This window comes from Pteropus alecto, unplaced genomic scaffold, assembly GCF_000325575.1.
Source record: "Pteropus alecto unplaced genomic scaffold, ASM32557v1 scaffold511, whole genome shotgun sequence".
Taxonomy (NCBI): domain Eukaryota; kingdom Metazoa; phylum Chordata; class Mammalia; order Chiroptera; family Pteropodidae; genus Pteropus; species Pteropus alecto.
Genome location: NW_006431911.1, coordinates 1,977,301 through 1,991,389, shown reverse-complemented (window position 1 = coordinate 1,991,389; position 14,089 = coordinate 1,977,301). Strand labels below are relative to the sequence as shown.

The 14,089-nt window shown below is 41.3% G+C and overlaps 1 protein-coding gene across 3 annotated transcripts in view; it reads right to left on the bottom strand.

The window, feature by feature from the left end:
- Positions 1 to 287: 287 nt before the first annotated feature.
- Positions 288 to 14,089, bottom strand: part of MID1 (midline 1) — a 546,989-nt gene continuing 533,187 nt past the window's right edge. For all 3 annotated transcript variants that reach the window (XM_015599319.2, XM_006906038.3, XM_015599326.2), the window contains 3 exons: positions 10,742 to 10,903; positions 9,419 to 9,626; positions 288 to 4,242 (listed from right to left, as the gene is read on the bottom strand). In XM_015599319.2, coding sequence (XP_015454805.1) covers positions 3,894 to 4,242; positions 9,419 to 9,626; positions 10,742 to 10,903 — 719 coding nt within the window. In that variant the 3' untranslated portion in view covers positions 288 to 3,893. The remainder of the gene's footprint in view (positions 4,243 to 9,418; positions 9,627 to 10,741; positions 10,904 to 14,089) is intronic.

The following is a 14,089-nucleotide window of genomic DNA, read 5'->3' as shown; positions in this document are numbered from 1 at the left end:
CACCCCACCTACGAGACTCAAAATCAAGCCATCCTCGTTCCAGGTCTCCATTCCCATCTAGGTTTTCTTTTATTGCGTTTTTAAAATCCCCGGGTACTATTTTGAGTCTTGTAACTGTATTTTGAATGGAGAGGTGGCATGGTGGACACAAGAACATTTCAGGTAGAAAGGAAAATGGATTGTATGTTGCAAAGCAGTACAAAAGAACAGCAAACGTTGGATAAATATTTGTGGAGATCATGAATGTGAAAACACAAAATGACGAAAAGGCGACAGAGACAGAGGGCCTCAGAACCACAAAAATGATTTTTATTTTGAACCAGAAAGCAACAGCAATGGAGAGAACAGTCTGGGCTGAGGGAGGGCTTGGCAGCGTGACTCAAGTACCAGGGATCGAATTTGTTCAGGTGAAAGGAACAGCATAGAGAACCGACGTTTCATTTACAAACTCAGCAAATCACAACCAGATCTTCGTGACACTTATCAGTGGACTCCCATTGACACTGGTTTGGATTGCTTTTCCGATTTCGGATTTTGTAACGATTTTTGTCAATATTTTTAAAAGCGAAAAGCCACTGCAGTGAAGGTTTTGGTGTCCCGTTTTCTTTTTTTTTCTTTTTGATATGTCAGGCATTGACTTTTAAACTCCCCCCCTCCCCCCACCAAAGAACAAGAGTTTGTCTCTTATCTACGGCACTACTGATATTTTGGGTCGGACAATTCTTTGTCATGGAGGACTGTGCTGTGTACTGTAGAATGTTGAGCAGCATCCCTGGTCTCTACCAATGAGATGCCAATAGCACCCTCTCCCAAGCTGAGACAACCAAAAATGGCTCCAGACATTGCCAAATTGCCCCCCTGTTGAGAAGCACTGTTTTAAAAACATCCCCCTGCCCCCATTATTGTTTTCGCATTCTCTTTAACAGCTTATAAGGGTCGACCAGATAGATCAACTTCCCAACAGCAAAAGCACATGTGAGCACATATGCGTGTCTCTGCAGGCGATGCAAATGTGCCTGGAGCCAAAATGGGATTCCACGTTCACTGAACGGCACTGGTTCAGTTCCTCAGGAAGTTTACGGTCAATATCAGTACCATAATAAAATGCCTGTTTGTCATCTGGCCTTTTCCTCTTCTCCAGCGGAAACCATCAATATTTGCAGTCAGTTTGTGAAGTCATTTTCTTTTAAAGCTGTAATCTTCACCCAGGCCGATTATCATCTTCATCCATTTAGATTCCTCCTTGAATTATACGGCCAGCCATTTTTGACATTGGATCCGGGTTTCTTCATTTGTATCCACCAGGAAGACAGGTACCACGTTTCTGAGTTTTGTTATGAGGACCGGCTGCGTAATTTGCGAAATGAAAACGCAGGCCCTTTGTTCAAAAAGTATTAAGAATTTCAAGATGGCGACAGCGCTGTTCACACAACCATATGTCGGACCTGTCAGCCTTGGTTGGCACTGCATCAATTTTGTTGTATTAATTTAATTGGCACCAGCACCTCTTTCTCCCCTGTGAAGTAAGGACTTCAAAAACAAGATATTATGACCCCAATCCATTTAAAGAATTGTGCTGTAGCAAATGTATATAGCGATATATTTTTTAGACTTAAAACAAAAATCCACATGGAAATCTTCCCTACATCATTACAGTAATGAAAGTAAACAATATGGTCTGTCACCATATACATATTTCTTGTAAATATGACAACATGGACATAGTGACTGCTACTATTCACAATGTTTTTTAAGTTAGCAAAGAGTGAGACTTGCATAACAAAATTATAACATTATCCCTCTTGTCCTTATAAAAATAATCAAAACATAACCTAAACAGCTTGCAGTGAAAATCTGAGTAGTAACTGCTTTATATCGAAAAACATTATACTCATGGAAATATTGTCCTTCTGATAAATGCTTTACATGAACATTATAAGGCAAACTAGCATTTATTGGTACCTGGAGACCATGGTTTAAAAAACTCAGAAGTTGAGTTTTAGACCCTTTTATTTAAAACCTGTTAATGTACAAATTGCATTAAAATATTCGTTAACCAGCTACCAAAAACAGTATGTAAAAGTTACCAAGACAACCCTTTCAGTTTATTCAGGGAAAGCGAACACACAGTTTTTATATGGAAAAAAAAAGAAAAAACATTAAGTGTCCAGAGAAGGTTTTTTTTTTTTTCATTGAGGTGTCCGTCTTTTAGATGTGAAATTGTCCTAAGTAGCTATCAAAATATTCATCTGGGTATAAATAATATAGTAAATATATAGACTCTATCTGTTACGAAAAAAGTGAACATCTGCCAGCGAAGAGGAAGCTGCCCATGAAGTCCAGACTTGAAATCACATAATGTGATGCTGAAACATGTCTATGGACAGATTTTGGGGTAACAATCGGTTGATTTGGTTAAAACAAAATCACTAAAAACAATGCCTAAATCTACCAGTCTTTTCAGTCTAAATAGCCGACCCAGTGGCCCAGATAAATATTGTAGCAAATGAAATGATTTGTAGCTGTCATGCCCTTTGTCAAGGCAGAACCAATGCCAGATTCTTGGTCCAAGGACTGTTTGAGAAAGCCTACTGCATGGACCATTCTGACGTGTCAGATCAGCAAGCAAAGAATCTCATCTGATATTCTATTAGCAGGATCTTTTGACAGGTTCCAGCGTGGGATAGGGCATTTGATTTTTTTTTTTTTTGTCTTACAACTCTATGGTAAACTATACTAGAATATACAGAGGGATTTCTACATCTTTCAAGATGTTTAATAAAAAGTCTGTTTATAACAACTTTTGAGGCACGTATACTAGTGAATGGTACTTTATGCAACATCCCTTGTCATTACCAACTTATAAATATTGTTTTTTGGGTGACTTATATTTGGACATGGTAGTGGTGGTCAGGGCCATGGGTTGATGTCCTGGAGAGCAAAATCAATCCACAGTGGTGCTTCTATTTGTGACAGAAAATGTTTATTTCCTCAGTCCAGGTGACAAAAGAAAAATGATTTGGGTGGTGGTGGGGGGCGGGGGAAGAGAACAGCTATTAAATATAGTAAAGAAATTTCACAGGCCTAAAGAAACTATTAAAAGGAAGCTTGAAATGGATTTATATCATGAAATAGAATCCTACTTCTGATAAAACACAAATCAGCTTGAAATTTGGAATAATCAGTAGGATTCAAAGTGACTGTTTTCAATTGTAATCTCCTTTTTCCCAGAGAATGCTCTCCCAGAATCCTTAATCCTGGGAAAAGCAGGGCAAAAAAATGGCCAAAGGTTTCAGAACGTTTCTTTCCAACAGTATTCTATCAGCCATCGCAGGGTAGTTAAAGATTTAGCTAAGGCAGATTCCAAACTCCAAAATCAATTCTTTCCACTTTCTCTTTCGCTCTCCATTTTAGTTGATCCAATAAAAGCCTGTGGACATCACAGTTAAAACACCTCAAAATAAACCAGAGTAAGAAAGCCCACTTACGTCCCTATGTTTTATTTTTAAAGTAGTTGCATATTTTGTTTGTGCTGTTATAGACTGTGATGAAATAACGTTTGTAAGAAGCTGATAAATGTATGGGCCTCTTTTTGTGCAAAACCAAAGAATTCCTAAGAGTTGTAATCCCGGTTATGTTTCTTTTATAAATAATCTATAAATTTTCCTGCAAATACAAAACGATTTGAAGAAATTATTAAAGCCTGTACTTGATACAAAACACAGTGAGAGGGAGAGCGGGGAATCACCTGTTTTGAGTCCTATCTTAGCTGATTTCTGGACACCTTTTGGAGAGATTTAATCACGCTCTGGAAGCTCGTGCTTTCTCTGTCCCTTAAATGATGGCCACGACCCTTTCTATTCCCCGGAAAGCAGTTCCATGCGGTTAGGTGTTCACGGCAGCTGCTCTGTGCAGTCCAGGTGGTCTGGGATGGGCAGACCAGTTATAATGGTCAAACATTTGTTCCACACGGTGAAGGTGGGGCACACAGGCTGCGAGAATGTGATGTCGAAGGTGTAGAGGTGGATGGAGTTCAAAGCATCGTAGAAAGCGACGGAGCCGTTATCATAGTCCAGCAGGATGCCGACGCGCCGAAGGTGGGGGGCTGGCTCGATGGGGATTTCCTTGCTGTTGTGTCTCACCACCCAGTTATTGTGACAGCGGCACAGCGCCCAGGAAGCAGAGTTCTTCCCAATCCACTCGTGCTTCGGGGCCGATTTGTATGCAAGGCCAATGGCATACCTGCAGAAAGAAAAACACCACGACGAAAACAATGAACACGTTGCATATGTACGTGAAATCCTTTCCCTGGTCCTCAGGGGTCATGAGAACGCGATCCCCCTGTTGTCCCTGTTCATTCTCCTTCAGTGAAAGCTTGGCAAGAGCCCTGCCACATGTGTTCCTCATCTTCTTCCCTCCTAAACATATAGTGGGCGGAAAGGGGCCCTTGTGTTTACCCGCATTCCTGTTTTCAGCTCAGACATCACAAGAGGATACGAACTTTGTGTTTCGCTGCCTTTCTTTTTGATCCTCACGGAGACCCACACCATGAATTCTCTAGACCTAGTGGCGCTGTCCAATAGAACTTCCTGCAGTGTTCTCCTCCGTTCAATACGGGAGCCACGAGCCACGTGCGGCCACTAGGCACCTGAACTGTGGCTGCCGACAATGAGAAACTGAATTTTAAATGTATTTAATGTTAACGAAGTTCAAGTATTTAAATAGCTGCATGGGGCCCATGCCTACGTGAACAGCATCAGCCTAGACCTTTCCTTTTGACCTTCTTTGAATTTTTTTTAACGGATGCCACGTCTGTCATTTTCCACAACTTCAACTGCACTTTGCAAAAAGGCAAGCGTGGAGAATAATTTTCATTTATGACGGTAAGTTCCTGGTCATCTCCCAGCCTGAGTTTTCTCATCTGTAGCACAGGGACGATGACAGTCTCCATGTCTGTGGGTTATTTTGAGGAGTAAAAGAAAGAATACATGTAAAGTCCCGGGCAACGAGGGCTGGCATGGAATATTCGGTACCTGTTATTTTATTATTTTTGCCCAAGGACACATTACTAATAAATAAGACAATCAAAATTTAAACCTACGATGATTTAAAAGGCCACAAGCAACACTCTCTAATGCTTTCCCTTACCAGAAATTGTGTAATTTATCACTGCCAAGACGCCTTCTGGATTATATTTCCTACTGCACTTTAAAAAATTCTCAATGCCTTTGAGCAGATGGATATCCTGGTTATTCTAAATGTTCTCTCAGGGCTCAAAAAAAAAATGTTAAGCATTCTTTACAGTGTTCTAAGCTTCTTAATCTCTTTTGACCTCACTGAGATATGCCTCCATAATATTTGTAGTATTTCACATTTATTTAGATAAGCAAAACCCATTGTTCTTAATAAACAGCAAACACTTCGGAGTTCACCTTTTAATATGTTATAGGAGAAACCAGTCAAACTAGATATTGACGTACGGTACCTTACTCGATGCAGAGATAAAAACTTCATTGGTCTTTGATAAAATGAGATTCTTTTAAAAAATCATGGGCTGGGTTTTTAATATAATCACGTTAAGAGTGGTATGTTAAAAAAAAATGAATATAACAGGCCATCATTGAATTAAAAAAAAAAGAATGGAATTGGTAATCCATTAAGCTCAGTGTGCCAACCCCTCTGCCATCGATTCAGCCTCCTCTCTTCCCTCTCATAAATCCTGCCCTACATCACAAGGAGAATCTAGGGCTGCATTTTCCAGAATCTTCTTTCCATTAGGATTCTGATTCAGGTTCTGCCATTGTGAAGCCCTCACACAAGATCTAGAAGTTCTAAGGGGAAGGGAAACACTCTTTTCCAGTCAGTAGACAGCAGACAGCAGAGGTGAGGTTTGCGGAAGCTTCTGAGTGAGCTGCTGGGCACAGTGGCCTCTGGGCTATGGGCATCCAGCACCCACAGCTCGTGCAGGCTTCACGGACTGGAGCAGCAGGCTTCCTGATTTGTGCCCCCAGTGCTTCCTGGGCTCCAGTAAGGCTCTGGTTCTCCTCATCCTTGGAGTACCTACAATATCTTCGGTTTTAAAGCCAAACCCTAACTGATACACTTTGGAAAGGTTTTTGTTTTTTTTTTTTCAATTTTAAGTATCTTCCCCACAGACCTTCTCTGTGGCTTGACAGACACCATTTCCATTTTTCAGATAATTTGGAACCTGCATTTGCATCACAAAATAGCTGTATGTCTGTATGGTTTCCTTCTTATTGCTACACACCATTTTTATTAAAGAATTTTATTTCTCGTTTGAACTTTAACTGAAACCCCTACGAAGTAGCTGCTGCAGATATGACTGACTTTATTCAGCAAATGGGAAAACATAGAGAAGGTTAAAATTAGGAGCAAAATCCAGGATCTTGCCCCCTTCCCCTTGACTTCTGCCCTAGTGATCTTTGGGTGAACCCATGTTTAGTTAACACCATTTCATAAAACACCCAGTGCACATTAACGGCATTAGAGAGTAAGAAAATAACTATGTGTATAGCCCATTAAGCAAAAGAAAATACCATTATATTATCATCAATCTGTAAAACTATGCACATATTTCTATTGAACTTGAAAGGTGCAGGCAGAAGGTAATGTTCCATTAAGTTACGCGATGAGACTGGGAGAATTAAAAAAGTATAAAAATGATGTTTCTCAGAACAATGTTAACCTGCCCCATTGCATGCATCATATCATACATGTTAAAGCCGAAGCTATATTTCATGAGAAAATAGATGTTGTCATTAGCTATTGCAGATCAAGACGTCACAGGCATTTGATCATAGGGGTCACCCCTTCCTCGGTAACACCTCCCAGGAAATGTTAAACTACGTTCTACATGAGAATTTTTCTGAAATTGACACAATCAGGTTTGTAAAAAGCCAAAGTGTGGCGATGAATTTTAAATTATTCTCCCCCCCACCCCATGAGTTGGTTTTGACATCTGGAGGGTATTTTCAAGGTAATGCTGATCTGTGTTTATATAACAGAGGTAGCCTGGTAGAATTTCCTGTACCATTCATCAATGGGAATGAGATCATAATGATCAGGTATCATTTATCATAAATAATTATTAATGGGGTTGTAATTATTTAGACACTGGATTCCATCCCAGATTAATACAGCACGTTAATTAACTAGAAATGTTTGTTCTTTTGCACCTGTAAAAATTCATTGTATTTTCTTTTGGGCTTTTATCTTGCCTCAGTGTAGCTAAAAACTGTAAATACCAGTCTGGCCCAGAGCTGAGTGGGGAGGAAGGATTTGTTCTCCATCCTCTGGCAGGACGTTGGAACAGGAAAAGGTTCCGGGCAAAGAGAATTGTGAGGATCACAATAGAACAAAGCTTACTTGGTTGGCTACTATAGGTACCACTGTTGGGAAAAATGAGACAGCCAAGCTTGTGATTTCACTTCAGATTTCAGTTGATTTCTACCAACCAATACTACAAAGGACTTAGATGCAATGCATTACTTACCTAAAATTGAATTGAAAGGTTTTTTAATAAATACAAAGTGTTTTAGCATCCTTATGTCAAAGACAACACTGTTATCATACTCGTCATTTTCAGATCATGCAGTTTTAAAGTTTTTTAAAGCAAGGATTAAGCTATCACCCACGAAGTACACCACTGTAAGCCCTAAGGAATAACTATAAAGTTTTGAAAATAGAGCATGGTGGTTAAGAGCAGGGATCAACAAACTACAACCAAATCTAGTCCTCTGCTTATTTTTATAAATGAAGTTTTACTGATGCACGGCCACACCCACTCATGGATGTATGGTCTAAAGCTGTTTTCTCATTACAAGTAGAGTTGAGTAGTTGCAATGAAAATCACCTGGCCTGCAAAAGCAGAAATATTGGCTTTCTGGCCCTGTGCAGACAAGGTTTGTAGACTCTCGGTTAAGAGCTTGCACCCTGATTGCAGACCTCCTAACTATGCTACCTATGAACTCTGTGACCTTGTGTCCTTGGGTGTGTGCTCCAGTCATCCCATCTGTAAAATGGGATACTAGCACCTCCCTCTACAGGGTTCTCAGGATGAATAAATGCGTTAACATTTGTAAAATGCTTAGACCAGTGCCTGGCACATAGTTGTGGCTGGTTGAGGGCTGGTTAAATAAAAACAAAATAGCTCCCTTTTCGAACAACAGCAAGCAGGTATTTGTGATACAGCCGGCCAGAGTAAGGGGTACAGTCTGTGGCTGTGGAACAGGCAAGGTCAGCTTTGGCAGGTTAACTTGGTGAGGTAAACTTAATTCCAATGCAGAATGCACCCTGACCTTCGCCCTTAGGCTTAGAGAACTCACTGGGCTAAAGTCACTGGACTGGATCTACCAGACCTATTGAAATGATTCTCAGTCTGTGATCACTGCTTCACTTCAGCCCTTAGCTCTCAGCCATTTGCACCAACTGGCCCGGTCTAGAATCACAAAACATACAAGGTAACGGAAATTCATTTTTTTAAATGATGAAGAGTAATGTTTTAGAATAGATATTGGCAAACTTTTTCTGCAAAGGGCCAGAGAATTAATACCTTGGCTTTGTGGACCATTGGATTGCATCTTAACCGCTCAGCTGTGCTGCGTGGCTCAAAGGTAGCTATCGACAATATGGAAAAGAATGGGCATCGCTATATTCCCATAAACCTTTATTTACAAAAAACAGGCAGCCAGCCAGGTTTGGCCCAAGCACTGTAGTCTGCTGACTCGTGTTTTAAGACATGAAAGAGCAGTGTCGGCATACTGGCTCTCCCAGAGACCAGGACACTCGGTCATCTTAGCTGCAATTCTGGCCCTAAATAAAAAGTGGATGGACTTAAAACAAGTTATTTTTCTTATTGGTGGAATGGTAGATTAGATAATTGCTTGGCAAATGAATATTCACTCCTTCCTTTCACCTCCATGAGAAGAATATACTTCCTTGCGCCACTGCCTTTGGGCTTGGCCATGTGACTGGCCAATGAGAAGTTAGTAGACGTGATGCAAGCAGAAGCTGGAAGTACGCTTGCGTAGTTGCGCTCACACTCTTGGGCTTCTTGAGAAGGACATGGCCTGGGTAGCCCACATATCCAAAGAGGATGAAGAGACATACAGAACAGACCTAGATCCAACCTACAGCTTAAAGCAAAGCCTAGTAGAGATTCGCCTTGATCGGTTGACCCACAGATGTGGGCGTTAGTGTACAATAATAAATGACTGTCGTTTGAGGCCACTGAGTTTCGAGGTGTTTGTTATGCAGCATTACTGTAGCAACAGCTGACTGATAAAGTTTTTCTGCATATTATTCTTCAAGATGGATCCTGGTATGGGTTGAGGCTCTGACAAAGTACAGAAACAGATGTACCTTTTTATAACTGAGGACAATAGATATAATTGCCTACCATGTGCTTCCACTTATGACCACTTCCCAGTAATGCCGGCCACTATCAATGAACACGTTTCCAGCTACGCCGTAGCTCCCTTGGCTGGTGAAGCGTTCAGGTGTGTGACTCTTTTTGGACGATGACTCGTCACGTTCTACTGTCAAGTTATCGTGGGACACCTTCAGCTTTCGATGTGCAGATTTGGGGTCCAGTTTAAATGGTTGGCCTGGAAACAAGTTTATAAAACAAAAAAGGGAGGAGAAAAAGGACTGTTTATTTTAACGTGAAAAACAACATATTTTCAGAATCAGATTTTCCAAAGTCATGACGTCTTAAAGATATATTCTACAGAACTAACCTCAGTGTATGTATTTATTCATTTTTTCCTACTTAATCTCTAAAAATGTTTCTTTCTTTACCAGCAGAAACATTGAGAGGAGAAATTAGCTTAATGGTTGAAAGCCTGTGTCTTAAACACGTATATCAGGAGTCAAACAGAGTTATTTGAAATCAAGGATTTGGGTTAAATGAGAGTCCTTTTGAAAAACAGTGAATTGTTCCTGTTGACTGGCCGGCAACCCTATAACAAGGCACCACACTGACATGCTCCAATTTGCTTTTTTCTTGGGTGGTCTTATGCAAAGAAATACCATGTTAGATAACATATTTCTAGATCAAAAAGATATAAAGAGAAAAGAGGATAAAACAAAACACATGTGAGCAGAGACAGAGAGAGAGATGACAATGTCATAAGACGTATGCGTAAGCCAGATCATTCTTTGTTGTGGGGGTATCTTGTGTATTATGGGATGTTTCTCATCATCCTTGGCCTCCACCCACTAGCTGCCAGGAGCATCCACCTCAGTTGTGACAACCAAAAATGTCTCCAGACACTGCTAAATGTCCCCTGAGAGGGGAGGGGGAGAATCACTCCCAACTGAGAACCAAAGACCTAGTAAAATAAAGAACCGACGAAGGTTATTAATTTGCTAATCTCTTACAGAAAACAATATTATCTGCCATTTACAGAGCCCCAACTATGTGTCAGACTTCCTATACATATTCTAACTCTCACAAGAACCCCTCCAGGAGTTTTGTTTTAAAAATGAAAAGCCTGGAGCGCAGAGAGATTCATGATCTCACGGTCGTTAAAGGGTAGAGTCAGTTTTGGAACCCAGCAATCGCTGATGCAAAATCCACTACTCCTCACCAGTTGTGTACTTGCTTGTTTGAGGCTGTCAGCGATGCCCGAGACAGAGGAAAGGAGAAGAAAGGGGGACAGAGGTCGCTAGAAGGAGAGCAGATGAGAGATGTCAGCTCTGCTGAGCTCCCGGCACTTACTGTTTGTCTTCAACTTCCCGGGCTCACTGCTGCGGCTGCCTGCCTGGTTGATGGCCTTGACGACGAAGATGTACTTGGTGCCGCTCTGCAGACCGTGCACGGTGTAGTGGTTCTGTTTGATGTTGGGCACGATCATCCAGCTATCGGCCGAGTTACACAGACCTGCGAGGCAAACCAGACAAGGTGCAGTTCTTTGGCGCAAGCAAGGGGCAATGTCGGCATCATTTTAGGTTATTTCAACCATAAGTAGAGTGCTTCGTCACTTCTTAGGGACACAGTCCATAAACTTGAATGCTCAGTGTCTTGCCTCCAGAAGGAGGTCAACCCGTATTTTATTATATATTGTGTGCTCTACGTGGAAAAACCGCTTACGATTATTATCCTGCAAATTCTATTCAGTATGCATAGGAGCAGTAAAGGTGGCTCTGTTCAGGACCTTAAGCTTGGATTATGTGCATGATACGTAATTAGGTGCTGCAGGGGATGAGAAGAAAGCAGCAGGTACCCACCGATGCCTCCCCCTACACCCCCACCCTCATTCTCATTATGGTGATCATTACATTTGTAGATCTTATCAATTCTAAGATTCACGGAAGGTTTGAAAAGACTCTAGTCATATATGAGGAGTTGACTTAACCAACGTAGATATAGTGGATTGCATCGTTGCTTCTAATTCCTCACCCCACCCCTGGATCCAGGTCTAAGTGACTTGGCAGTTGCTCCCTTTAAAGAGATGGAACATATGCCCTTATCACATGGCTTTGGATGGTCACGTGACTGGCTCTGGCCAACAGAATGACGCCAAAATGACAATGTGGCAGTTGCAAGAGTAGGCATTACAAGGCCTTGAGAGCGTCTGCTGCCTTCTTGTGCCTCTGCCATTGCCGTTGGGAGACCATTCCCCTGATAGTCTTGCTCATACCGATAGGTCAAGAGATGCAGGGAACAGCTCTACTGTCCAGCCAATGCAGGAGTAAGGCCAGCAGAGACTGGCCGACTCCAAGCCAACTTCTGACAGAGGAGCTAAGAAAATGATCATCAGTGTTGTTTGTGATCCGGCATTAGTGTGGCGTTAGTTAACCGATTCAAGAGGCATGTTCCTAGGAGAACCTGGGACAGTGGCACCTATGGGCAGCTCGGGGCCCAGCGTGGGTCTTAGAAAAGCAACAATAGGGATTTTGACCAGCTGCATCCCTTGCGTGGCTGATTTCAGAGTTGAGTGGGGCTGCTAGTCTGGCTGCATTCTGCAGGATGTGGGTTGGGGAGCAGGCTGAGAACTGATGATGCTTGGAAGAACATGCAGGAAGCCCATCTTGTTTTGCAGCTGGCTGATGCTGAAAACATCTCTGGTATGGGGCCCAACTCTCCTCTCTCCCCTCCCCACCCATCAATCTCTACTCTAATAGAACTTCTTCCCGGCTCCCTGGTGACTGGGCTGTCATAAAGTTTCCTGACTCTGGTGAATTTCCTTCCCCGGTTCTTGGTAGAGGCCGAGGCCAGACCCTCCACTTCCGGAGGGCCTCTAAACTCACTTCCTCTTCCTTCCCTTTCAGTGCATTTGCAAGTCAAAGTGTTAGTTCTTTTGATCTTGAGGCAACTTATACCTTACCATACTCTCAAGAAGCAGTCCCTTATTCTTTCTTTGGCCTCACCTCTTTGAGAATCTAATAAAACATTTCTGCAGAAAGAAGTTCACATATACATATCCATACCAACCCACAGAAATTTATTTGCATAGAATTTCAAGGTATTCATGCCCCATGATGTCTCTCTTTGAAACCTACTGAATACTTTGTCCAACTTTTGAGTTAAATATTATTGATAGCGGTCTCACAGTTGAGAACTTAAAAAGTATTTTGTGAATTGTGAAAATTGACCTCTTATGATTTGTATCTCGAATGCACAGTATTTTCAGACACACTTCTGTGAGTCTTTAAAATATATCTGTATACATTCAGCTTCGTGAATTTTCTATCATCTATTTACGTTTCCACCTGGGAACATTTTCACCCAGGAGGACTGCCAGATTTGACAAAGCCAGCCCAAAGCAAGGAAATAATGTGAGACTCACAGAAAAAATTGTGTGTGTTCACGTCTGGAGATATAGTACAGTAACTAAGGCACCATCCACCCCCCGGCCACACCCCCAATTTCCCCAGCTCTATGTTTTCCTACAAACTCTTACCTGTGTGAGACCGAGGAAAACATTCACAAATAGTTTAGTAACATGGGACTCTCTCTACTACGTTTCGCTTTTGATAATTTCTCACCTTACCTTCTCCTTGAACATAGCTGTGATAAACTCAATGCTTCTAGATAGTGTGACAGCCAAAAGGCAGATTTTGATGCAAACTAAAGAAAGGGTCATTTTGAACGCTGAGCCCCAAGAATCCTGTAACTCCTTTTAGATATTTAATAATATTACAATAATAAAACAGAAACAACGAGCTTTTCTAGTGCCTAGGATAATCCATTCATATTCCTAGACCTTTGTCAACAGCAGTCAGGCATGAATGAAAACAAGAGCAGCATTCAGTAGAATCAATGAGAATCCTATCAATGTCACTGTGTTTACACTGTTCCTGTTTAATTGCATATGTCACAGTAAAATGACTATTATGGTCAAAGAAAGCAAATGTAAAAAATGTTTCAATTAACTTTACATCACTGTACGATCCGAAAGCTAGGTTTAATATGGTGGGGAATGCTTTCAGCAACATCATAAAGCAGATGTCTGGACTTGCTGCAAACTACAACTTGGCCTACAATCCGGTCTTAACCCAACAAAAAACACTTAATGTTACAGGAACTTTTTCCAAACCAAAAAGGGACCCTGACTATCCTGATTATTTTGAAGAGGTCGCTAATTTTTTCCTTGAATATTAAAAGAACAAAATGTTTATGAAGTAGTATAATTCCATTGGAAAGCTTTATACTGGGACAATCTATCTTCATGAATACTAATAACGATTACTATTTAGGCTTAACTTTATATTATTACTATTGCCAGGACAATAATTGAGAAGTTGATTAAAAATGCCAAGAAAGCGACATTGACCATTTTCTTTTGGGGGCTGGAGTAAGTGGGGTGCCTTGGAGTACACCATTATTGCGTTGCTAGTGTTGGTCTTACGCCAGCACCACTTAACTTCTTGCATATGGCGCCAAGTACAGACTTTTCTGCCTCGATATCCCACTGTGTCAGGACTATTGACCAGGTTTTATTCATCTCTTTATGAAACACCCACTAACTATCTTGACTGAAACTTCACTTTTCTCCAAATTCATTTTCAATCATCTTTTAGGGTAGTCCAACATTCACCTTCTCCTAATCCAGCTCAAAGTATT